Raw genomic sequence first — 27,355 nt, 5'->3', positions numbered from 1 at the left:
TTTTTCACTCATCTCTTTGCTTGGGAGAATTTATTCTTAACACATAGTATTTTACCTGGAAATACTACAGTGTCTGCTAAGATAGAAGCAACATTTTTTATAAAGAGTATATTGTTCTTTGGGGAATCCCATAAAAGGCCTGGTTGCTTTGGGCCTAACAAAGCTGATAAAGGAGCAAAAGATATTCTGAGAGCCTACGTTTAGATGGCATTCTGTTTTTCCTGGGCATGCCATTATATCAGGCTGTCGGTTCCTTTTTTACAAAACAATTTTTTTTGAGGGGAATTTCACATAACACAAAATTAGCCATTTTAAAGTGAATGATTGAATGGCATTTAGTGCGTTTACAGAGTTGTGCATCTACCAGCTCCATATTATTCGGAAATATTTTCATCACCCCAAGAGGAAATTCTGTATCCATTAAATACATCCTTGCCAGCATTTGTTATTTTCTACTTTTTTGATTATAGCCAGCCTACTGGGTATAAAATGGTATCTTATGGTTTTCATTTGCATTCCCCTAATGACTCATGAAGTTACCATCTTTATGTGCTTGTTAGCCATTTGTATTTCTTCTTTGGAAAAATGACTACTTAAGTTAATTTTCTATTTTAAAAATTGGGGTTTTTTTTTTAGTTGTGCTCTTTATATATTATAGATACACACCCTCATCAGATACATGGTTTGCAAATATTTCTGTCATTCTGTAGGTTGTCTTTTTACTTCCTTGATAGTGTCTTTTGATACACAAAGGTTTTTAATTTAGGTGAAGTCTCATTTGTCTATTTCTTTCTTTTGTTGCCCATACCATTGATGTCATATCTAACAATCCATTGCCAAGTCCAAGGTCATTAAGATTTTCCCCTAAGAAAACTCTTTCTTCTAAGGGTTTTATAATTTTAGCTTTTATATTTAGATCATTGATCCGTTTTGATGTAATTTTTGTATATGGTAGAGGTTTGGGTCCAACTTCATTTGTTTGCATGTGGTTATTGAGTTGTCCCAGCACCATTTGTTGATGAGGCTCTTCTTTCTCCATTAAATTGACTTGGCACCTGGTTGAAAATCTGTTGGTCATAGATGCATGGGCTTATCTCTGGACTCTAAATTGTATTCCTGCAATTTACTTTTTTTTTTTTTAATGTTTATTTATTTTTGAGAGCGAGAGATACAGAGCACAAGCTGGGGAGGGGCAGAGAGAGCCAGCGACACAGAATCCAAAGCAGGCTTCAGGCTCCCAGCTGTCAGCACAGAGCCTGATGCGGTGCTTGAACCCACGAGCTGCAAGATCATGACCTGAGCCGAAGTCGGACGCTTAACCTACTGAGCTGCCCAGGCACCCCTCCTGCCATTTACTTTTATGTGGGCTGAGTTTCTTATTTTTCTCCCTTTGATAAACAGGATCATGGGGTTGATAGCACCATTTTCCAGAATCCCAGAAAGCTTCACCTAACTATTGGAATGTTGGTACTTTTGAGTGAGCAAGAGATCCAGCAGACGTGTGAGATGCTACAGCAGTGTAAAGAGGAATTCATTGAGTGAGTAATCTACAGGAATGGGGAAGGGTGGTCACCTCGTACTGGCTTCTTTTTGGTGTCACAGACTTGTTTTTGCACTAGGGAGCTGAGTCACGTGGCAGCAAGATTTGTCGACTCACCCAGTTGTTAACACTTACCATTGGAACGTTGTCTGAAAAGCTTAAAATGGATTTAAAGCATGTATTTACAAAATTTTATGGAAAGACTCTACCTTAAATTTTACTTGGTCAGTAGGCAAATTTTGTTCTTAATAGGACATCCCATTATTTTCTCCAAAAGGAAATTCTCTTCATTATCTGTTGAACAGGGTAGACTACTGTATTCATTTTTTGTGTGTGCTGTGGAACACATTACTACAAGCTTGGTGCTTAGAACCATGCAAATTTATTATCTTCAAGTTTTTTGGGGTAGATGTCTGACATGGCTTTCACTGGGTTAAAATCAAAGTGTCTGCGAGGCTGTGTTCCTTTCTGGGGGCTCAGGGGAGGAGTTCATTTGCTTGCGCCTCACGCCCATCTCCTAGAGGTCGCTCCCATCCTTTGGCTAGTGACCAAATCCTCTGTCTTCATCATCTTCATCATCTTCATCACTAGCTGCACTGCATCTCTCCGATCCTTCTGTTACTGCTTCTCTATCTCTGGCCGTAGTAGGGACAGGTTCACTGCTTTTAAGGACGCGTGAATTTGACTGAACACACCCAGATAATCCAGGATAATCATCCCGTCTAAAACTCCTTAACCTTGATCGCATCTGCAAAAGTCTGTCTGCCATGTAAGGTAGCGTATTTACAAATTCCAGAGAATAAGACATGAGCATCTCTGGAGGGCCATTATTCTGTTACCACAGTAACTCAAACATTACATAAATAACATGATTCCCTACTGAGGTGTTTATTGTATTTCAGAAATGCACTTTAATTTTCTTTTTTAAATACAGGTAGTATTGTTTGAGTCGGTAAGGATACCAAAAACTCTCCAAGCAGTCTGTTTTGGCTCGGGGAAGGCATTGCTCTTCTGGGGGTAGAGTTCTTTTTACTATAAAATGTTAATTTACATGTACATCTGACCTAACAGCTTTATTTTAAAGAATCATCTCTTCCCTACCCTTTACTCCTTTTACTTAAGACTGACGAAGAGTAAGAGAAATTTGAAAACTAAATAACTTGAAGAGCTTTTTGGGTCACTTATAATATTCAGGTCCCATACTATTTTTTTTTAATTAAAAAAAAATTTTTTTTTAACGTTTATTTATTTTTGAGACAGAGAGAGACAGAGCATGAACGGGGGAGGGTCAGAGAGAGAGGGAGACACAGAATCTGAAACAGGCTGCAGGCTCTGAGCTGTCAGCACAGAGCCCGATGCGGGGCTCAAACTCACAGACCGGAAGATCATGACCTGAGCTGAAGTCAGACGCTTAACCGACTGAGCCACCCAGGCACCCCAATTTTTTTTAACTTTTATTTACTTTTGAGAGAGAGAAAGACACAAAGTGCAAGCGAGTGAGGGGCAGAGAGAGAGGGAGACACAGAATCCGAAGCAGGCTCCAGGCTCTATGCTGTCAACACAGAGCCTGACCACGGGGCTCAAACTCCTGAACCATGAGATCATGACCTGAGCCGAAGTCAGATGCCTAACTGAGCCACCCAGTCGCCCCTAGGTCCCATACTATTTTTTTAATGTTTTCTTATTTATTTTTGAGAGACAGAGATTGATAGAGAGAGAGGGAGAGAGCAAGTAAGGAGCAGAGAGAGGGGGAGAGAGAGAATCCCAAGCAGACTCTGCACTGTTAGCGTGGAGCTCTATGCGGTGCTTAAACTCATGAACCGCAAGATCATGACCTGAGCTGAAATCAAGAGTGGAATGCTCAACAGACTGAGCCCCCCAGGCGCCCCCCCCCATACTATTTTGATACGGCCTTGTAGAAGTGGGTTACCTAGTTCATTGGGTAAGGCAAGGTAAAAGGGTTACATTTTCTTATATATGCTGTAAATAAAACTATGTAATAGGGTGACTTGTTTGTGGGCCATTTCTTCTTTTACAGTTTTGAAGACAAGGTATTTTTCTTGAGCAAAATTATAAGCTGACTGGGTTTGCAGTCTGCAAAGAATACTTCTTTGTCTTGATCTTTGCTCACTGATGGACCTAACTGTTCTCTCTCCATCTTAACCTAACATTCAAAATCATTGTTTGTAATTAGATATTTGCAATTTCCTTGCATACGATAAAACTTTGTGCTTTACCTTACAAAGCAGAGCAATTTTATCTGATTTAAGAATTAGTCCTGATACTTAACTTATTTCCAGATCATGTTTTGCCAAACGAAACGGAAAGCAGCTGCACTTTCTTGGCTGCCATGAGGGTAATCCTGCTAAGAAAAATTTAAAGGTAGATAAATTATTTGTTTAGGGAAGTGTTTGTTTTCTTACCTGTGAAAATCAGGCCACAGGTTTTTAATCACTGAAGCTTTATCATGAGCTATGTGAGGATTTAGCTGAGTTCTTCCCTTTTATGTCTCCTGGTGCCTTTTGTGACTAAATGCCAAATCTGAGCCCTTTAAGCATGTCAGGGTTGGTGTGCATAGGAAATGAAGAGCAGCCTTAATAGTTCCTAAGAATTTTTGACATGACAGGATGAAAACAGTAATTGTAGTTTTTCAAATTCAGCAAAGCTTTTGAAATAGGACAGAGTTACACTGCCAAAAATCTGCAGTGCAGGCAAAAAATTTTTTGAAGAGGCTTTTTTCAAAAAGCTGAAAAGATTTGAAACCAGCTAGTAAAGCAACCCCTCCCCCCCCAGCCCTCTTCTCCCAGTTTCTCCTCTGCCACACATACTTGTTTAAAAAGCACATAGTGCAAAATTAACTTATTTCTGAGGAGAATGAGACTCAGAATTGGCTGTTTAGGTTGGTTAGAAGTGCCTTGTTTCCCTAACAAGGGAAAAATGTCTCCTAAAAATACATACATATAGCCACACACACACTTACAGCCCTGGTGAGTAGAATTCTCATTTAACTTTCTTATTCATACTCTTTGATCATAGCTTTTGTACTTGATATACTTAGATTGTCAGTAAATAGTGGCTTTTCTTTTTTTTGAAATGTTTATTTATTTCTTTTCAGATGGGGGAGGGGCAGAGAGAGGGGGAGAGAGAGAGAATCCGAATCAGGTCCCATGCTGTCAGCGCAGAGCCTCACAGGGGGCTGGATCTCCTGGGGTTCAATCTCCTGAACCCTGACTTGATGACCTGAGAATAGTGGCATTTCTAACCTGGGCCTTTTATGATGTAAAGATCCCCAATTAAAATATAAGAAGGGAAAACTTTGAAATTGATAGACTAATAAATAACATGCTGTGGTTTAATTTGATGGCTTTTTAAAATTGAGAGATTAAATCTACATGGCTAGATTGGGATTTAATTAAAACTGTGGTGCTAAATAGATATTTTAAAGAAATAGTTGAATATTTGTCTTTAATTTGGGGGTGTTTTTTGAGTGATGTTACCTGACCAGGAACAGAATTTTGATTTCAATTCTTAAGCTAAGGGCTCGTGAAGCTGTATAGATTCCGAATGAATTATTCAGTGTTCAGTAAACGCTGAAGCTTTAAATGTATCCCTTGTGACTTTTCCTTGTGAGATGGAGAACACAAACAGTGCGGTGGCTCTGAGTATATAGTCTGACAAATACGCAGTATTTTTTTGGTTCCAGTATCACTCTTCTTGTACCTAAGTGTTCCCAGTAGGCCTGAGGTAAAACCAAATAAGTTAAAAAGGGACAAGAATAAGGAGAGAAGAGGAGGAAAAATACCCATGGATGAATGCTGGTTCCTGTTTATTGCCTCAAGTGTCAGTTGAAAAGTATGCTCACGGGTGTCCCAGGTGGACTCTTTGTCACCATGACCAAGAGTATGAGTCAGGTAAACCACTGAATTTCTCTCCCTCTTGGTAAATCCTAGGGAAGGTTGAAAGAGTTTCTGTTCCTACTCCTGAGACAGGCTTTAGATCCTGTTTCATTGTTGCATTTTTTGTTGTTGTTGTTCCTGGTACCCCATCTAATTCCAAAGATTTGAGGTGGTTTGGATTGAGGATATACGTACAAGAGAAATGTTAAAAGTCAGGGAGCTCAGAGATAAAGATGGAATGGGAGAAGGTTTTACCTGAAAACCAAGGAATGGTTATAATTACACTTGAGCATTAAAATTTAATAGTTTTCAAGCACTGGTATACTTGAACTAAATTCCAAAAAGAAACACATCCACTATTACACTTCTTACCTGATAAAAAGGAGCATGACAGTTTTTTAGGAGAGAATCCTTTTCTGGTTCTCAATCCAAGAAAAATTTGTCATGTAAATCTTAACCCAAAATGATGATGAGCAGTGTCTTCAACAAGACTTCTGCAGAGAATACAAAGATATTGTTTACATGGTTCTCTCTTGGCTCGATCCCTAGAATTTGAGGGTAGAGCATTAGGCAGAATCCAGTAAAAACATTTTAGTGGGAAACTAAACCAATGGTATGGTGCTTTGGGGTGATCTATGCGGGGTCAGAGTTGGGGGGAAAAATGTAGAAGAATGTATGGTTAGTATTAAACTTTTTTTCATGTAAGTTTGACTATACCTTGATAGGATTGAATGGCAGTCTTCTGTGTTGAGTTTTCGCTTTTATTTGGAACGGAGATCTTCTGTGCTGTTGGTTGAAGCTATAGGCCTCAGGTAATAGTTCAGAGCGTGGCTTGTGTTTTGGAACACCCCACTTATTAGAGGTGGTAACAGGGATACTTATGATGGAGGCGGTAATTTTTATTGAATATCTGTCTAAAATAGTTTCTTACTGAAAAAAAATTCTGGTCTTGTGCAATAATATGGTCTTGAAGTTTTAAGGGAATATTTACCGTGAAGATTCCTAGACTACAAAGGGTCTCTCTGTGGCATTGGTGCAGTGTCAAGAGAACTGTTTTGTTTTGCTTTTTTAGGAATTGTCCTTTGGTTTATCCTAACTTCCTTTTGTCTTTGAGCTAGTACCACATTTTTTTTCAATGACGATGTAGGCACGTGTCCACATTCTTCTCAAAATTGTCCAGAAAAGCTTCTCTGTTTAGTGTAGAACATCCAGTCAGTGTTTACCAGAGATTTATGGAGTTTACCTATTTTACATAAGGCATTGTGCCCGGCTGAGGATATCAGAGTGGACAAAATGGATAGATTGTCCAGCCTCATGGGGCTTGCAGAAGACTGTGTATGGTGAGCTGATTTTTAGCTGAGTTTCACCTTGGCAATGCAGGGCCTTTTCTGGTTGAAGGATAAATCTGTTTAAGGAGTCTGGGAAGGAAGCAGAACGGTGAAGTTTTACTTAACATGAAAGTAATAACCTGCACCCATGAAACTAATGTAACATTGTATCTCAGTTATATTTCAAGTAAAATGAGTAAAGTCATACATAATTAGTTTTAGAAAAGTCAAAAATTATAGATAAACAAAAATATCACTTTTAATCTTACCGCTTAAAGATAATTACTATTAATGCTGTGGAGTATGGACTCTCAGACTTTTTAATATGCAAGTCTGTATTTCTTCTTTGAGGTGTAATTTACTTACAGTAAAATGCACAGATCTTAAGTGTAGTTGATGAGTTTTAACAAATGCATACACTCATGTAACTTCAGCCAAATCAAGATGTAGTACATTGTCATCGCTCTATGAAGTTCCCTCATGACCTTTTCCAGTACATTCACTTCTCCCAGCAGCAACTATTGTTCTGATTTCTATTTCCATAGATTAATTTAGCTTGTTCTTGAATGTCATATGAATAAGAAATCAGTCTGTACACTTTTGTGTTTGGCTTCTTTGGCATATATGGGCATTTTATAAACTTATGTGTGGCTTCTTTTGCATATATTTTTTATATTAACTTTTTAATGGATAATACATTTACATGGTGCAAGATTTTAAAGATTCAAAGGATATGCAGTGAAGGGTTTCCTTCCCACTGCTATTCCCACCAAGCACCCTGGTCTCTTTAAAGGCAACAGATTTTTCCAGAGATTTTTTATACGTACAGGGAATGGAGATATATATATATATATATATATATATATATATATACACACACACACACACACACACACACACACACACACACATATACACACACACATATATATACACACACACACACGCACATATATACATATATATGTACATATATATGTGTATATATATATATATATATATATAAATTTTCTCACTCCCATCTTTTGCACAAATAGTAATCTATAGCATGTATATTGTTGTGCACCTTTTCTTAAAACCTTAATGAATTTTTAATTTGTTGCCAATCTTTGGTTGTTCCAGACAAAGCTTCAGTAAAACCCTGTGCCCAAATTGTTTTTCATGAATATAAGTGTAACCTGTTACATCATATCAGGAAATAGTATTGTCTGGTTGTTCTTTTGTGTGTGTGTGTGATAAGTTTGATCAGTGGGTTCAGGTGTGGTTAGCCTGATCCATCATTATAGAGCTCCCCTCTTTATATTTTCTTTATATTTCAGCCTTTTGCCATTAAGTTTTAGCAGCCATTGCTAATCATTGTCTTCATCCATTATTTCATCAGGGGTTGCAAAATGGTGATACCCTGATTTCATCATTACTTCTGCATTTATTAGTTGGAATTCTTCTGTAAAGAACTTCCCTTTGTCAGCTATGGTTGGATACGTAGCTGAATTCATAATGATTTCCTTAGGTTTGGCTCCCAGAAATTGAGTTGCTTGGACAAAGGGTTTCTACTCTTGAAGACTTTTTATAAATATTGCTGTTAGGATGTTATACCACTTTATGCCTCCACCATTGTTAGGTGAGTAAAATACTGTTTGCAGCTTATAGAAATAATGAAATAAAACCCAAGAGATGGGCAACACATTAAATGTCTTTGTCAATCAGAACTGTCATTCCTTGGCTTTTTCTTGTGAGTACTAATAAACTGGTATTGGGATAACTGTAGTGTGACTTTGGAACTACTTGTATTTCTAGTTGGTGTGCATAGAACACAATTTTGAAATTAGAAGGATGGTTAGATAATATTGTTAGTAAAAAAAAAAAAAAACCTCCCAACAATTTTATTTTTGGTAATATTTGACTGTGTATAATAACTGTGTTTAAAATATAATGGCCCTCTTAGTTTAAACATTTGTAAAAATGTAATGTGTTTTCCTTTGCAGTGACATTTCTGGGGGCAAACCCTTAGAGGTAGAGATGGCAGGGATAGAATACATGAACGATGATCCCGGCATGGTGGATGTTCTTTATGCCAAAGTCCATATGAAAGACGGCTCCAACAGGTATGTTTCTGAAATGCTTCTTTGTTTCCATCAAGAGGTGCCTAAAAGCACTGCTAGAAGTTCAACAAGTTTTGATTCCTTTTCTTTGAGATCTTACTATCATAAAGAGTGTGTCAATTCTTTTTTTTTTTAAATAGTAAGCAATTATCTTAAAAGAGGAATTTGTTGTAGGAAAAGTATCAGATTTTAGTCTGATAATTATTGAGTTACTTGGATGGTGGATATTGATTGTAGCAATCTAGTTTTTATGATGCATGCTTTCTTCATGTTTTTCAGTCTATAGGAGGCAGAAAGGATGGCATTTTAGGATGGTAGTTAGTTGCAAAAGTGACAACACAGATCTAGTGAATACCATGACAAAATGGGATGATAACTATACAAACTCTATAAGATTATTAGGATTAAGCTAATCTACATGAAATGCTTAGAACAGTGCTTAGCACATACAAACATTCTCAAAACACATACCAACAGATGTTTACTGTTTTCTTATTTTTGTTGTTACTACACAGATCGCTTCTAGGGATTCTCAGTCTATGACCCAGGCTATTTCTGAGGCTAGTTTAGGCATCCAGAGCCATTTCTAATGTTAATGCTGTTTATTAGTCTATTCAAGGTCTTCTGTGAGCAGAGGAGCTAAACTTGAATTGGAAGTTTGTTTTTGTGGTCTTTTTATTAAGGCGGGATAGAACAGAGCTCACCCTGAATCAGAAACCCTCCAGAGAAAATGAAAGCCTTTAGGCAAGCCCCCAAATCGATTTGCTTTTCTAGAGGATCCCTTGTAAGATTTCTCATATTTCAATTCAAATTGGTAATCTCAGTTATCTTCTAGCTCGTTTCAATTGGAAGTGAATTTGGGGCGGGGCTGGGCGGGGGGAGGGGGTGGGGGGGAAGGAAAACACAGTATGGAATCAAATGTTGTGTGTGTTTTGGACCAGATTTGTCTTGGATACCTGGCATGTGCCTAAATAGCATACTAATGACCTTGTCTTAAAAAGTAGGGACGCATTGTTCTTTCAGGACATCCCAAAACATTTCTTATGAGCTTGGAATTTGATATCCGGTATGGATCATTTCCTTTGCATTGTGAGTTATAACAGTCCGATGTCTTCACCAGTTATAGGGCTCCTGTGTATGGAGTAGATTACTTTTCAGTTTTGTGAACAAAAACAGTGAACGATAAGATAGCAGTTCTCAAGCTTTTTGTCTTCATAATCACTTAATTTCTTAAAAATTATTGAGGACACGAGAGAGCTTTCTTTATATGGATTATAGTTATCAATATTTACCTTATTAGAAATTAAAATTAGAAATTTATTTGATGGTTCATTAAAAATAGTAATATTTTTTGTTTACATAAATAATGCATTTTTCATGAAAAATCTATTTCCCAAATCAAAAATATTTAGTGAGAAGATAGGCATTGCTTCACATTTTTGTGAATTTCCATAATGGAAGACAGCTGGGTTCTCATATCTGCTTCTCTGTTCAGTCTATTGCAATATGTTGTTTTGATTGAAGTATACAAGAAAACCTGGACTCACACAGAAACGTATTTGGAAAAATGAAGAGTACTTTCAGTGTTTTCAGCTAATTCTGGATATTTGATACTACACTAAAACTTGACAAGTTACAGTTCGGTAAAGGTCAGAAATCGTATCAGCGAACATTTCATACTCTTGCACTAAAATCCATTGATCTCTTTTACATTTTGACCGGACCTTTAATCTATGCACAGTTTTGTATTGGTCATTTAGAAGATACCGGTTCACTGAGTTATGCACATCTTCCAAATGTTGACATATTTCGTTATGCGATGTTAAAAACGTATTGATCGCACTATTAATTTCACCACAGACTTTTAAGTATTAAGAAGCTGCTGTCAAGCTCATGGTAGCAGAGACACATTTTCTAAAATTCTTATTTTCACTTGAAAGCTTAAATTTTATTATTGGCCCAAAATACTGTTTTCCTTGAAGTTCTTTTTTGAGAAAATGTCTGTCAAATAGCCAAGTCTGAATAACCATAATTTGTCTGTCAGTCGTTCTTTCAAATAAAAATGGTGTTCGTGGACAAAGAGGCTAGTTCAGCTCCAGCTCTGACAACCTCACAAGTGCTTTTCCTCCAGACAGCCATCTGCTTCCACATACAGCCCAGCTGCTTTATCCATACTGCTGATTGCATCACACAGATACATTAAAAAGACATGTACTCAAGGCCTGAGATTTAATAAAATCGATTATTTTTATAGTTTCATCAAGGATAAATGAAACTAGTTTTTTTAAAAACCATGTATATATAGTGAAGAATATACTGCTGCTCATACAATTTGCTGCCGCCGCCTTAGTTTATACTAAGGTGCCAGCAGTTTTTCTGTTGTTGTTTTGTTTTAAAAACAATTTTTTTAATGTTTTTTTATTTTTGAGAGGGAGAGAGACAGACAGACAGACAGACAGACAATGCGAGTGGGTCAGGGCAGAGAGGGAGACACAGAATCCCAAGCAGGCTCCAGGCTCTGAGCTGTCAGCACAGAGCCCAGTGCGGGTTTTCAAACTCACAAACCGCGAGATCATGACCTGAGCTAAAGTCAGATGCTTAACTGACTGAGCCACCCAGGCGCCCCAAGGTGCCAGCAGTTTTACCCAGCATTGCTTTTGCAGCGTCTGTGCAAATGTCATTACAGTGAAAAAGGCGGACAGTGTCATACAATTACTATAAATATAGTTGTGACCTCATGGGCTCCCCTAAAAGAGTCTCAGGGATCTCCAAAGGTCCACAGACCTTACTGCAACAACCTTTCATCTAGGTAAGGTTTTAATTCTAATATTGAAGATTGCATAGTTTCCGGGGAAATTGTAACTTTTTTTTTTTTTTTTTTTAGCAATTACTCTTACTTGGCACTGTGCTTACATCGTATTATCTTCATTTTATCTTCGCAGCATCTGTATAAGATGGATAGTATTCGTATGCCCGTTTTATAGATAGGGAGGTTCAGAGAGTTTAAGTAGTTTGGCTAAGGAACATATAGTCTGCAAAACCATGCTCTGAATCCCTATGCCAGAATAAAGAAGGTTTTCAGTGTGTGTATGCTAGGTTGAGTAGAATAGACTATGTTCCAGTTCTTATTTCCACTTTTTTTTTGAAAGTGGTAAAATTCACATAACATAAAAATTACCGTTTTAACCATTTTAAAGTGTATAATTCATTAGCGTTGAGGACATTAACAACATTGTGCAACCACCACCACCAATGTTGCAGAACATCTTTATCACCCCAAAAGGAAGTCCTGTACCCATTAAGCAGTCACTCTTCCATACCCCCTGTTCTCTCCCCAGCTCCTGGCAACCAGTGATCTACTGTCACCATGGATTTGCCTATTCTGGGTATTTCCTATAAATGGAACCACACAATATGTGGCCTTTTGTGCCTGACTTCTTTCACTCAGCATAATGCTTTCCAAGGCTCATCCCTGTTGTAACAATGTCAGTACTTCACTCCCTTTTATGGCTGAATAACATTCCATTATATGGAGATACCACATTTCAAGTTGATCCATTCATCAGTTAATGGACATTTGGGTTGTTTCCACCTTTTGGCTATTGTAAATGGAGCTGTCTTCAATTCTTTTGGACTGACTCACTTCTAAAATGTATTACATTTTTTATTTCCTTGATTAACCTTATAGTTTTATAGGACATCATAGCCACTGAGCCTGACCTCTGTTAATTTGCTTTCTTAGTATCTGTTATGGGATTTATTTAATTTTTGTTCATACTGGTTTAAACCTTACTGTTGTAAAACTGAAATCTTTGATAGCTTATAGACATACAGTTAACATGAAGCTATATGGAAAATTTACATGGGATTACAGCAATACAATAGTGAATTTTTCCTAATCTATGGCTTCAAGTCTGCATATGTCATAGACATCACAGTTTTTTATTTACTCTATTCTTGGTGGCCCCCAGAGGGAAAAAGAGAGGTTACTGGGAAGAGATAATAAAATCATTACTTTGAGTTTTTCCATTGGGTATCTTTACCTTTTGCTTTAATAGTTAGACTCTTGGTTCTATAGAAGGCCTTCAAGTGTAAAGAATAATATGTTTTTGAGATTGGAAGAAAATAAGAGCTATAGAAGCTAGGTGGCTTTTGAAGACAGAGTTCAGACACGATTGGTACCCACATTAATGGAATGGTGAGTGCTCCAAAGGTGAATACACTCATTATTTTCCCAAAGATCCAGCCCTTAGAAATTGTGCACACTTACTATTGTCAAGGCTTTGTAAATTGAAAGATCTTATGAAGTATCCACCGAATCCACTAGTGTGATCAACCAAGAAGATTTTTGAATAATTCCCATCTCTCCTCCTGCCCATTTTTTTCTCTTTTGCCCATTCCTCTTCCACAGGGAGAGACATGTTTATGTTATTTCAAAAAGATTTGTAAAATTCCTTCCTCAAATGTGTGGTAATTACTAACGAAAAGAACAGCTTTAAATCCAAATGACAGCCCTGCCTTAGTTTAAAGCTAAAGTTCTCTTTTCTGCTTATTATGGATCTTTGATAAGAAATACAATTGCTGAGAAGTCTGTTTTGCTTGCTGTTTGCTACGAGCATTGTGAGGCCTTTCCTGAATGTAACCCGCTGTGTAGTAGAATGGGTTGTAAACCTTCCTAAATGTAGTCTGATATGTGATGGAATGAGTGATTGTACATAAACTAACCGGCATTTCTCGCTTCTGTAAACCTGCTTGCTTAGCACATTCCTCACCTACCCTACCCCCTTCCCCCTTCCCCCTTTCTCCTCCCGCCACAAGTAACGGACAAAGCCTTCCCGCCAAAGGACAGACAAAGGACGCCCAATCAGAGAACAACAAATGTCCTTACTTTAAAATCAACTAATCAGGCCCCTCATAATTTGAAACCTCCCCTGTGCTATTTGTCTCTGTCTATAAAAACGCTGTACCAACCCTGATCGTGGCCTCTTGCGTCACCGGCGACGAGTGCGCAGAGGACCAGGTTCGAACCTGCAATAAACGATCCTTGCCGCTTGGCTTTGACTTAGGACTCTGGTGGACTTTTGTGGGAGGTTTCGGAACTTCGGGCATTACACTAAGAGACTTAAACACCTCTTATTTAATTCAATTTTAAAGCAATTCAGATGCCTCCTTTGTGCAGGGTATTTTGGAGGGCTGTGCAAATTGATACGAATTGAGTAAGACATGGTCTGTTTTAAAGGAACATTAAATTTTTTTGTTTATATGAAGAGATCCTGCTCAAGACAAGAGGCATGGGAGAGAGACCATGTTGTAATAAAAACACATTCAAGTTTCTTTGTATGATTTCATGTAGTTTAAATCAGAGATTTCTTCCCTCAAAATGATTGAGTGTGAAGTGCCTGACCTTTAAAAGGATAGAACTGCTTAGCTCAGATTTTTCGTCTGGAAACTTGCAGTTGGGACAGCGAGAGGTTTACTTACTGATGCTTTCTTGGGTTTGGTAAAGCGTGACTGGGTGAGGAAGCTGTGGCAATCTTTTACTCATTACTTAGTAGTCAGCTGTTGCTAAGACTTAAGTATTGAACACAGTGGCTGTTCTGTCTGGTACTGTCACGCAAGCTTCCATCCTTGCCCCTCTAAGAAGAATGGCTTCCTCGCATTTTCCTGGCAATACAAAGTCAACTCAATTTCCTTCCTTTTTCCCCTCACAGTCTGCTATTCTCATCACCCCTAACCCACTCAGTTTCACTCTCTTTCTGAAGAATGGCATGCATTATCTCTGATGAGGCTAACCTCTTATTCTCCTGACCTCATTCCTTCTTATTTCCTCAAAGACCTGGCTCCATCAGTTATTCCACCCTGCAGTGCATTTTCAGGCTTCTTTTCCCTCAGGCATTTTCCAGATGCCCAGTGTGTGTGGTGCAGTAGACTCCAGGGCTTCCGTCTTAAGGAGGAGGCAGATGTCAGTAATTAGAGTACAGTCGGGTGAGGGCTCTGGTTGAGATTCTAGAGGTGCGTAGATGGGCAGCAAAACTCTGCTCATGGGTGAGCAAGTTTTGTAAAGGAAGACTTTACAGAGAAGGTTTCTTTGCTGAATAAGGAGTTCACAGGCCAAGAGAGTAGCATTTTAGGAAAAGGGAATAATAGCAAGGACAGATCTAGAAGCACTGTTTTGTACCATGTAAAAAGTATGTTGGATTTTTATTTGGTCATTTGTTTATTCAACAAAAATTTATTGAGTGCCTGTTGTTTGCCAGGCACTGTGCTAGGCTGTGAATATAGACTGGTGAATAAAGCCAGGTGCAATCATTATCCCTACGTAGTTTACAGACTAATGTTGGAAACAGATGCTAACAAATAACACAGAAACGAATAGTTGACCCTTGAACAACATGGATTTGAGTGGCATGAATCCACTTACTTGCAGACTTTTTTCAGTAAATACAGTACAGAACTGTAAATCTATTTTCCTTATGATTTTCTTAATATTTTCTTTTCTCTAGCTTTATTGTAAGAATACAGTACATAACACATATAACATACAAAATATGTTAGTATTAGTGTTAGTGTTAGTCAGCTGTTTATGTTACCAGTAAGGCTTCCCATCAACTGTGGATGGTCAGTAGTTAAATTTTGGAGGACTCAAAAGTTATCCATGGATTTTCAACTGTATGGGGGTCAGAGCCTCTAACCCCTGCATTGTTCGAGTGTCAACTATAATTGCAAAGTGTGATAAAGGTGAGGCAGGGGGGAAATGGTGCTCCATTAAAGAGGAAACTATCATAGCAATGTGGACTGGAGGAGGACAGGGTCAGGGAAAGTCTCTAAGGATCCAATATTGAATTGAGATCTAAGGGACTGAGAGTTTGCAGGCAAAGGAGAGGTGGGAAGGCTCTTCTCACCTTTTGTCCTAGGCAAAAGAAAATATAGAGCAAAAGCCCTGAGGCAAGAAAAAGTCTAGCAAATTCCAGGTATGGATGAGGCTTAATGAGGGAGAGGATGGGGTAACAGGAGATGGCCATGTGAAGAAATTAGAGGGGCTTGGGTAATAGATAAGAGAAAGAAGATTAAACACAAGCAGAATAACTAAAAACCGATCCATATCAAAGTAAATCATGATAGAACTGCAGAGCACTAAAGACAGAGATCTCGAAAGAAGTCAGCCACGAAGGAATGGCAGGTATAAGGATTCTCAGTAACAACAGTGGAAGTGAAAAGACAGCAGAGTATTTTCTAGAGGAAATAATGATCAACCTGGAATTGTGTACTCAGGAAAAAAAATCTTTAAGAACAAAGGTGAAATGAAGACTGTTAGAGATGAACAAAATCCCAGAGACTTTATCACTGTGAGATCTGCAGTAAAGGAACGAGTAACGGATGTATTTCAGGAAAGGGAAAAGGAATCCAGAACGTCTGAGATACAGGAAGGTTAGTATCAGATGCAGAAAAGAATGGTAGATACATAAAATGGCAAACAGTGTCTGTATAAAATAACTATTTTATAAAATTTGAGAGAGTTGTGGGTTTATTGTTGTTGTTTTTAAAGTAACTCCACGTCCAGCATGGAGCCCAATGCAGGGCTTGAACTCACAACCCTGAGATTAAGACCTGAGCTGAGATCGAGTCGGATGCTCAACTGACTAAGCCACCTAGGTGCCCCATATATTTGGGAGAGTTTTAAAAAAAAAAAACAAAAACTGGGGCAATCTCACACTTCATGGGTTTGAGCCCCTCATCAGTCTTTGCACTGATGGCATGGAGCCTGTTTGGGATTGTCTCTCTCCCCCTCTCTCTCCTCCTCCCCTGCTCATGCTGTCTCTGTCTCTCTCAAAATAAATAAATGAACTTTAAAAAAAAAGAACTAACATTGTTCAGTTAACATAACTGGCAGCTAAGAGCACTGTAAGTCAAGACTAAGGAGAATTTTGAAGTTGAAGTATTCTAATTTTTTGTATTATTATTATTTGGGGAGAGTGGTGTTAAGATATTTCTTTAACTTTGTTAAGCTAAATGCACATAGTAAAAATTTTAAAGTAAATCTAAGAGTATATAAATAATAAACAAGTAGAGAGAAAAAGGAAAAAGGAACAAATGGAAATTAAATCCAAAAAGGAACAAGCGTAGAAAAAAGTGGGATGAATATTTAAATGTAAGATGGCAGGACGAAGTCCAGACATATATATACGTTAATGATACACATTAATGAATAAAGTTGCAGCTTAAGATATTATAAGAAGGATATAAAAAAAATTCAGTTATATGCTCTATACCAGAGATACATCCATCCATGAGGTTGCAGTAGTAGAAAGGAAAAAGATAACACTAGGCAAATACCAAAATTAAATTATGAAGTTGGCATAACAGAATTAATATTAGTAACAGAGAGTACTGTTACATAATGATAAACAATTTACCAAGATGTTATCATTTTAAACTTGTACCCACTCGAGCATCCCCAAAGTAGATTCAGCCAAATTTGTATAATTAATTTTTTAATTTAATTTTTTAATTGAGAAATCCATCATCATGGGAGGAGATTGTGACATATCTTCCAATAATTGATAGGCCAAGCAGATACAAAGTCAGTAAAGATACAGAAGCTTTTTTTTTTTTAATTTTTTTTTTGACGTTTATTTATTTTTGAGACAGAGAGAGACAGAGCATGAACGGGGGAGGGTCAGAGAGAGGGAGACACAGAATCTGAAAGAGGCTCCAGGCTCCGAGCTGTCAGCACAGAGCCCAACGCGGGGCTCGAACTCACCACGAGATCATGACCTGAGCCGAAGTCAGCTGCTTAACCGACTGAGCCACCCAGGTGCCCCCAGAAGCTTTTTTTTTTAACTTATTTTTTTTTTTTTTGAGAGAGAATGTGCCTGTGCGAGTGGGGGAGGGGCAGAGAGAGAGAGAGAGAGAGAGAGAGAGAGAGAGACTCCCACAGGGCTCAATGAGAGGCTCACTCATGAACTGTGAGATCACGACCTGAGCTGAAATCAAGAGTTGGTCACTTAACCAACTGACAGCTTAACCCAGGCCCCCGACACAGAAGATTTTAACAATTAACAAGTTTAAAAAAAACAACGATGGCACAAAAACGGACGCCCAGATCTATGGAACAGAGTAGAAGACCCAGAAATGGACTCACAAACGTATGGTGAACTAATCTTGGACAAAGCAAGAAAGAACATCCAATGGAATAAAGACAGTCTCTTAAGCAAATGGTACTGGGAAAACTGGGCAGCAACATACAGAAAAATGAACTTGGACCATTTTCTTGCACCAGACACAAAAATAAACTCAAAATGGATGAAAGACCTAAACAAAAGACAGGAAGCCATCAAAATCCTCGAGGAGAAAGCAGGCAAAAACCTCTTTGACCTTGTCCGCAGCAGTTTCTTATTCAACACATCTCCGGAGGCAAAAGAAACAAAAGCAAAAATGAACTATTAGGACCTCGTCACAATAAAAACTTCTGCACGGAGAAGGAAACAATCAGCAAAACTAAAAGACAACTGACGGAATGGGAGAAGATATTTGCAAATGACCTATAAAATAAAGGGCTAGAATCGAAAATCTGTAAAGAACTTATCAAACTCAACACCCAAAAAAACAAGTAATCCATTGAAGAAATGGGCAAAAGACATGAATAGACACTTGTCCAAAGAAGAAGGCTAACAGACGCATGAAGAAATGCTCAACATCACTCATCATCAGGGAAATACAAATCAAAACCACAATAAGATACCACCTCACACCAGTCAGAATGGCTAACATTAACAACTCAGGCAACAACAGATGTTGGCAAGGATGCAGAGAAAAGGGATCTCTTTTGCACTGCTGGTGTGAATGCAGACTGGTGCAGCCACTCTGGAAAACAGTATGGAGATTCCTCAAAAAATTAAAAATAGAACTACCCTACAACCCAGCAATTGCACTACTAGGTATTTATCCAAGGGATACAGGTGTGCTGTTTCAAAGGGGCACATGCACCCCAATGTTTGTAGCAGCACTATCAACAATAGCCAAAGTATGGAAAGAGCCCAAATGTCTATCGATGGATGAATGGATAAAGATGTGGTATATATATAGAATGGAGTATTACTCGGCAATCAAAAAGAATGAAATCTTGCCATTTGCAACTACATGGATGGAACTCGAGGGTATTATGGTAAGTGAAATTAAGAGAAAGACAAAAATCATACGACTTCACTCATGAGGACTTGAAGAGACAAAACAGATAAACATAAGGGAAGGGAAGCAAAAATAATATAAAAACAAGGAGGGGGACAAAACATAAGAGACTCTTAAATACAGAGAACAAACTGAGGGTTGCTGGAGGGGTTGTGGGTAGGGGGATGGGCTAAATGGGTAAGGGGCATTAGGGAGGACACTTGTTGGGATGAGTACTGGGTGTTATACATAGGGGATGAATCACTGGAATCTCCTCCTGAAATTATTATAGCACTATATGCTAACTAACTTGGATGTAAATTAAAAAGTAAGCAAATATAAAAACAATGAGCAAGTTTAATGCAATAAGTCATTTCTGGAATTATACACCCAGCAATTAGATAATTCATATTCTTTTCAGGTATACGTAACAGCTGACAAAAATTGATCACACAGTAGACTGTAAAGTAAGGCTTAATACATTTCAGTGAGTTGGTATCTTACAAATCACATTTTCTGACCAGAAATACAGCAAGGTTATTATCTACAATGACCAAGTTACTAGAAATAAGAAGAGAGTTTAACAAAGTGATTAGCTATAAAATTAGTATAGTTCTGTATAGGAGCAACAAACAGAAAATGTCATTTATGAAAGATACCCAGCCCTGTGACTTGCTTTGACTAACGGAATGGGACAGGAATGATTTGCAAATCTGTCATTGCTAGGCCTGAAGAGATTTTGCAGCTCTTTTGTTTTCAAAGTTAACCTCTTAGGACTTGGTTGCTATTTAGGGAAGTCCAAACTCTCTGGCTGGAAAAAAGACCTCAAGGAAAAGAATTTAGGTGTCCCCAGTTGACAGCCGGCACCAAGGCTCCAGTCATGTGAGTGGGACCCTCTTGGATCCTCCAGATCCGGGTGTAGCTGCCTAAAGAGGAAACAGACCAAAAGAGTAAATAGAATAATTATAAATTATAATAGATTCTACAAAAGAAACAAACAGGAGGATAAGAAGAATAACATAGGGGAACCTACTTTTAGATGCAGTGGCCAGGGAAGGCATCTGTAAGGAATTGACATTTGAGTTCAGACTTCAAGGATACAAAGGAATTGTGGTAAGAGTGTATGAGGCAGAGAGAAGAGCAAGTGCAAAGACCTTGAGAAAGAGCCTAGTGTGTTTCAGCACTTAAAGAAGACCAGGAAGATAAACAAGGGAAATGAGGCCAGAGAGGCAGAGAGACCAGATTACACAAGGTTTAGACAGTTGGTAAAGAATTGGTATTTTTTTTCCCTAGGTGGACCAAAAGGCTTTAAGCAATATAATGACATGATATTTTTAAAAAGGTCGTGTGTGGGAGAATGGATTAGAGGGGGAAAGAATGCAAGTGGGGAAATCAGGTCATACTGCAATCTAGGCTAGAGATGAAAGTAGGTAGCCAGGTTAGAGCAGTAACAATGAGGAAATGAAAAATAAATAAGAAGACACCATCCATTTATGGTAGCAACAAAACTCATAGGTACTTAGGAAATAACTATAATAAAGTATGTGTAAGACCTTTTTGCAGAAAATTATAAATTATACTCAATAATTATAAGTTACAGTATAATTGTAACTTATCAATTACAATATATATACATGAGAGATTGCTCATGTTCATTGATAGACTTAATTTCATAAAGATGTCAGTTCTCCCCAAATGTTCTATATAAACTTAATGAAATTACAGACTACATATGTAATTGAAATGAAGAGCCAGGAGCAGGAGGGGGAAGTAGTTAAAAGTCATTACAGGAATGCAGGTGAGAAACAAGGCCTGAACTAGAACAGAGCTATGAGAATTGGTACGTGGATGCAAGAAGAGTAAAATCTGCTGGATTTGGCAGTTTTCTGAAGGTGGTGTGTAGGAGTCCGATGAATAGGATCCATTATGACTAAGCTGGTTTATCTCAGGAACACAAAGATGAAGTAAGACCAGAAAATCTAATAACATCCAACTCAATAGATCAAATTTAAAAATGTCTAAATACATGCCTAAAAGCCTGCTGATGAAATTCAGCCTGTTTTTTTTTCATTAAAAACTTTCAGAAAACAGAAAGATATTGCCTAATGTGATAAATAACAATTTTAAAGCAGAAACCAACAATCCTATTGAATGGTAATTTACTGGGTTTGTTATTGCCATTATATTCAGAAATAAAGCACGATGTAACCACCACCACTCTTAAACACATTGTTCAGAAAGTTCATGCTAAATCCTAAGCTATAAAACAGAAGACAGATGAAGACAAAAATTGCCACTGAGGATAACATTATAGTCTACTAAAAAAAAGCTCTAAAATTGATAAGGAAACAGTAAAAGTGCTAATCAGTGTAATAAGTGGTTGGACAAAAGATAAATACCCCAAAATAAGTAGTTCAGTACTAACAAATTGTTAGTTCTAGACACTGTTTAGACACTGTTTTAGGCACCATAAGAGATACAAAAATGGGTAAAATGACCCTTATTTTAAGGACCTGAAATCTACCTAAGCACTAAACTATTAAAAAAAAAAACACAAATTTTAAAAAATAGAAGAAAACTAAGTAGATGTTTGATAAATGACATGAGAAGTCCACTGCTGCTAAAGGTATAAATTAGGAAAAGCTTTTCAGAAAGCAAGCTGGCACTTTATACCAAGAGTTTTATTTTATACTCCTTGGACTTGCTAATTCTCCCTATGGGAATTTTTCTGGTGGAATTAATCACATATGTGGACAGTTCACTGTATGTGGGAGATAGATCTATTACAGTATTGCCTGTAATAGTATATACTGGAAGGAATGTAAATATCACAAACAGAAGAGTGGGAAATAAACTATAGAACACTGTAGAATAGAGAATACTAGGGATCGACTAAAAATTGTGTCTTGGAAAAATGGCAGATATTCACCGTATAGAGTATTATGTGATGAAAACAGTTTACAAAACAATTTATAAATACACGTTTACTTTTCTCCCCCTCGGAAGTGGAAGAGAGAGCAAGAGACAAATAAATCCCTTAATCTCAATACATAAAAATCTTATCAGTGGTTCCTTCCAGATGGCAAGTGATTTTTTTTCCCTTTAGCTTATCTGATTTTCCTTTTCAATAATGTGGCTATAACAGGCAAGTGTTCTACCTGTCCACCTTTACTTGGTCAGGTTAGGGTCAGCAGTAATTAGTGTGTATTTGTAAGTGGTAGAATTATAATTTGACCTGGCTCTGACTGTGAAGCTCGTGTTCATGCTGGGGCAGAACAGGGGATTAAGAACAATTGGAGACAGGGGCGCCTGGGTGGCTCGGTTAGGTTAAGCACCCAACTTCAGCTCAGGTCATGATCTCGCGGTTCATGAGTTTGAGCCCCACGTCGGGCTCTGTGCTTACAGCTCAGAGCCTGGACCCTCCTTCAGATTCTGTGTCTCCCTCTCTCTCTCTGCCCCTCCCCCACTCTTGTTCTGTCTCTCAAAAATAAATGAAAAATTAAAAAAGAAGACAGAGGTCTTGGACACAGACTGCTCTTTTGAGAAGTTTGGTGAAAAGAAGATGAGACAAGTGTATGTATGTGTGCAGTTAAGAGTTAAAATCCACAGCTGTGCAGCCTGGCATATCTTTTGGCTTGCCATCTTCCTTTCACAGCCAAGCTTCTTCTCTTTACATTGTTTTCTCTTATGAATGTAAAGGCTTACAGATGGGTAAAGTGAAAATTAACTGGCTCCCTTACCCCCTGCCCTGACCCTGCCACCCGGTAGACGGTACACAGGACAAATAATGCTGAGAGGCATCATGTACTATGCATATTGTTTTACACAGACAGGACCACATTACACACGTGGGTTGACAGTTCATTCTTCTCATAACACGTAACCTAGAAATTACTTTTATGTCAGTGCCTGTAGATCCCATGAAATAAAACTGCATTTGTCCTGAGGCATAACCTATATGCCATAGGAGTTACTTGCTTAGAAATTTCCCATCAGAAATTCAAATCAAAACTATAATGAGATATCACTTCACACCTGTCAAAATGGCTAAACTCAACAACACAAAAACAACAAGTGTTGGTGAGGATATGGAGAAAGGGGAACCCTCCTGCAGTGTTGGTGGGAATGCAAACTGGTGCAACCACTCTGGAAAACAGTGTGGAGGTTCCTCAAAAAGTTAAAAATAGAACTACCCTACAACCCAGAAATTGCATTGATAGGTATTTTCCCAAATAATACAAAAATACTAATTCAAAGGGATACATGTACCCTGGTGTTTCAGCATCGTCAACAATAGCCAAATTATGGAAACAGCCCAGGTATCCACTGATTGATGAATGGATAAAGATGTATGTGTGTACACGTACATACATACATACACACAATGGAATAATATTCAGCTGCCAAAAAGAATGAAATCTTGCCATTTGCAGTGACATGGATGGAGCTAGAGAGTAAGTATTATGGTAAGTGAAATAAGTCAGAGGAAGACAAATACCATATGATTCCACTCAGGTGGAATTTAAGAAACAAGACAAATGAACAAAGGGGAAAAATAGAGGCAAACCAAGAAACAGACTCTTACCTATGGAGAACAAAGTGATGGTTACCAGAGGGGAGTTGTGTGGTGGGAATGGGTAAAATAGGTGATGGGAAGTAAAATACATTTGCAGTGATGAGCACTGGGTGACGTATGGAAGCATTGAATCACTATATTTTACTCCTGGAACTAATATTACGCTGTATGCTAACTAACTGGTATTTAAATAAGAACCTTAAAAAAGAGAGAGAGAAAACATCTACCATCATTTCATCTCTCTCTCTCTCTCTCTCTTTTTTTTTTTTTTTTAACGTTTATTCATTTTTGAGAGAGGTAGGAAGACACAGAATCCGAAGCAGGCTCCAGGCTCCGAACTGTCAGCACAGAGCCTGATATGGGGCTCTTACCCACAAACTGCGAGATCATGACCTGAGCCGAAGTCCGACGCTCAACTGACTGAGCCACCCAGGTGTCCCACATACCTTTTGAATTAATTAATATTCCTCAGTCTAGCATTCAAGATCTTCCAGTAGGAAACCAACTTAATATTTCCACTTGATCTTCCACTGCTTTGCACTTACTTACCCCCAGGCCCTAGCCAACTTCACTGCTTATTGATGATTCTTTGGGTCTTTGTTCGTGTTGTGTCTTGTGACTAAAACTTCTCTCATGTTACTCCTCATCTTTTTCCTTTTTGCTATCTTTTTTTTCCTTTTCTTAAATAGACTATAAGATTCTTCATGGCAGGGAGTACTCTTATTCAGCACTGTATATCCAGTGACTTTTAAAATTCAGGTTCATAGATGTTTAGTGAATGTTATTCACCTAAGTCGTTCACTCATTCAGCAGATACACAAGATGAATTGAGTATAGTTAGCTTCCTGTCCTGAGCCCATCCTCCTAAACAGCCTATTCTGTTCCCAAAGCAGCTATACTCTTTTCCACGTTTAAATTACCTGAAGCACCTTGTCTTGCTTGTGTCATTATCAGAGTCTTCTTTATAGTTATCTCAGTAGATTATAAGCTCCTTAATACAAAGGGCTGTTTGCTTAGTCTTCTTTTAAGGTTCATTTATTTATTTATTTTGAAAAAGAGTGAGAGAAAGAGAGGGGCAGAGAGAATCCCAAGCAGGCTCTGCACCATCAGCGCAGAGCCCCACACAGGGCCCAGACTCATTAACCATGAGATCATGACCTGAGCTGACATCTAGAGTTGGATGCTTAACCACCTGAGCCACCCAGGCGCCCCTCGTGTGGTTCTTCTTTTTCTTAGAGACCAGCATAATGCCTGTATGCAGTAATCTCTCAGGAAATACTAACTGTATGGGACTGAATTAAACTGGAAAAAAAAATCCCAAACAAAAGCCTGGAATTTGTACTTTCTAGGAAGTCAGTGATCTTCCTGCAATACAAATACATATCTGTAAAGATGCCTCTGGAATGCTTGAGCTCTGGAGCGCTTACAGGCCTTTTAAACTAAGAGCTTAGATTTAAGGCATTAATAACTGGCTTCTGTTTTCAAATTCAAAGCACTGTCTAAATGATAAAGCTACTTAAGAATAATACATCATTTGTACATAGCAACCCTATATTATTTTTAATTCTGTTATGAGGAAGAAAGGCATAGAGCAGCTCTGTGACTCATTCATAGTCAACCAGGAAAGGATCAATGAAGAAAGAATCAGGAGGCTATACTTTTAGAAATATATGGACATATTGTCCAACGCGGTATGTATGACATCAACCTGAAATTTAGTGACTGTACCCAAGTACCCTTAAATTCTTTTAATAGAACTCCAGAATATTTGTCATCTGTGAATCGTGTGTGCATGCAACAGCTCTTGACTGAGAACTGATTATGTGTCAATTAGGCATTAATTTAGGTGCCAGGGTGAAACGGGATAAGATAAAGAGCCAGCCTTTGTGGAATGCACAGTGAATTGATAACAGCAGAACCGATTTGGATTCTGGTCTCTGTCCTGACTGCCTGTGCTTTACTCCTCTTGCATAAAATGAGAGGTTAGACTAGAACTTTTTAAAGGACTTCAGTTCCTTCAAAGTCCTAATAAGTCTTGAATTGGACAGAAATCTTAATTTTCCAGAAAGACAGAGCTGGAAATTGGTTTCTTTCATTTAGTCTATTTAATTTCCTTCCTCTAATATTTCTTGCTCCCTGTTTCTGTCTAGTTGAACTCCCTATTCACTTCTTTTTCTTTAATAGAGGGGAGAGAAAAGAAGGGCATCATTCTGCTGTGATTTGTAATTGAGGTAGATTTTGAAGTCCTTGGTTATATTCAGACTTAAGTTATGTTGTAGCATTCAGAAGTATTTCAAAACCTTATTGTTCTGTCATGGTGTTAGTTAATCAGAAACTTTAGACCCAAAATAATGTAGGTCTTTGCTTGGAGATCCACATGCACAATTAATTGAATCAGCTAACTGTAAAATTAGAGTTCTGCGCAGTGTGAATAGATTTTTATTTTCCCTTTAGAAATGTGGGGACAAAGTTGTTTTCATCCTTTCCCCCTTTATAGCGCAGTCCTTAAGGCACGTACTCGGAAGCCACCCACGGCATGGATTCTGATTTGGGGTCTGCCACCAATTAGTTAATATGATTTTGGTCAAGTTTTATAACTTGTCTGTGCCTCAGTTTCCTCATTGGTAAAATGGGGATAATAATTCATTGTGAGGATTAAACGTGTTAACAGATCTCAAGTGCTTAGAATAGTGCTTGATACTACCACTCTAGTTGACTTCTGTACCTCTGGTCTCTTCTCCTTCTAAAGTGTTTTCTACTCTGCTAGAGTCAGCTTTCAGGAATGGACATCTGACCACGTCGTTCTCTTTTTTAAATCTCCGTGGCTTCTGATGGTCCAACCACTACTTATATCAAGCTCATCTCCACTGTTCTTTTTCCCTCATTCTCTGCTATAGCTATATTCAGTAATCAGTTTTCCAAATAAGATGTGATCGTGCATGCCTTGGCATCTTTGCACATGCTGTTTCTTCTGCTTGAAGTGTCCTTCCTTCACTGGTTTTATCTGCAAATCCTCAGCGATACTTCAAGACCTCATTTATTTTATTTTTTACATTCACTTCTCAGTTTTTAATCAGTCACATCCATCAGTTACCCAATCACAGCCAGTAGTTACTGAAAGCCAAGTATAATGGTGCACTGGAAGATACAAAACAAATACAACATGCTCTTGAGCATATAATCTAGTAGAGGAACAGGACAGACAGACTTGAAATAGCAAGGGACTGTCACTGAGAATGCTAAGGAAAGCACACGTAAGTGAAGCAGCATTTCAGAGAAGGGCAGAGTCATTGCTCACAGATACAGGGGAGTGGGGGTGTTAGGGTGGCTATAAAGGCTTCATGGAAGAGTGGGATTTGAGTTGGGCCTGGAAGGATCTGCATAGGTGGAAACTGTAGCCCAGGGAACAGAAGGCACAGAGGTGGCAGTTGTCAAGCCGCTCAGTGGAGGAAGCCTGGTAAGAAAATGTGCATGTTGAGGAGTGCTGAGGTCATGGGGCAGCAGGGGGTCCCTAGGGTCTCCAGAGCCTGGAGCATCCTGAGCGACCGGTGTGTTGTGTAACGTTCTACCCCATGCCAGCCACACTGGATCCTGATGCAAAGGGCGGACTCGGCAGTACTGGCCCCAACTTCATTCAAAATTTTGAGACTCTGTTCGTCATGGATTTTTTTTTCATTAATTTAATTATTAAAAATACTGCATTAAGACATGATTTATTGGGGCACCTGTGTTACTCAGTAGGTTAA

At 38.3% G+C, this 27,355-nt stretch overlaps 1 protein-coding gene across 7 annotated transcripts in view; it reads left to right on the top strand.

Annotated features, from left to right (window-relative positions):
* The window catches only part of ASCC1 (activating signal cointegrator 1 complex subunit 1), a 112,091-nt gene that overhangs the window by 49,678 nt on the left and 35,058 nt on the right, over window positions 1–27,355 (top strand). For all 7 annotated transcript variants that reach the window (XR_007145254.1, XR_007145251.1, XR_007145253.1 and 4 more), the window contains exons 6-7: window positions 1,402–1,538; window positions 8,750–8,869. Coding sequence is in view for 3 of the 7 variants with exons in the window: in XM_047824735.1 (XP_047680691.1) it covers window positions 1,402–1,538; window positions 8,750–8,869 (257 nt within the window). In the remaining 4 variants the exon portion in view is untranslated. The remainder of the gene's footprint in view (window positions 1–1,401; window positions 1,539–8,749; window positions 8,870–27,355) is intronic.

Source organism: Prionailurus viverrinus, chromosome D2, assembly GCF_022837055.1.
Source record: "Prionailurus viverrinus isolate Anna chromosome D2, UM_Priviv_1.0, whole genome shotgun sequence".
NCBI lineage: Eukaryota > Metazoa > Chordata > Mammalia > Carnivora > Felidae > Prionailurus > Prionailurus viverrinus.
Note: the sequence above shows the minus strand (reverse complement) of the source record. Positions and strands in the feature narration are given on the sequence as shown.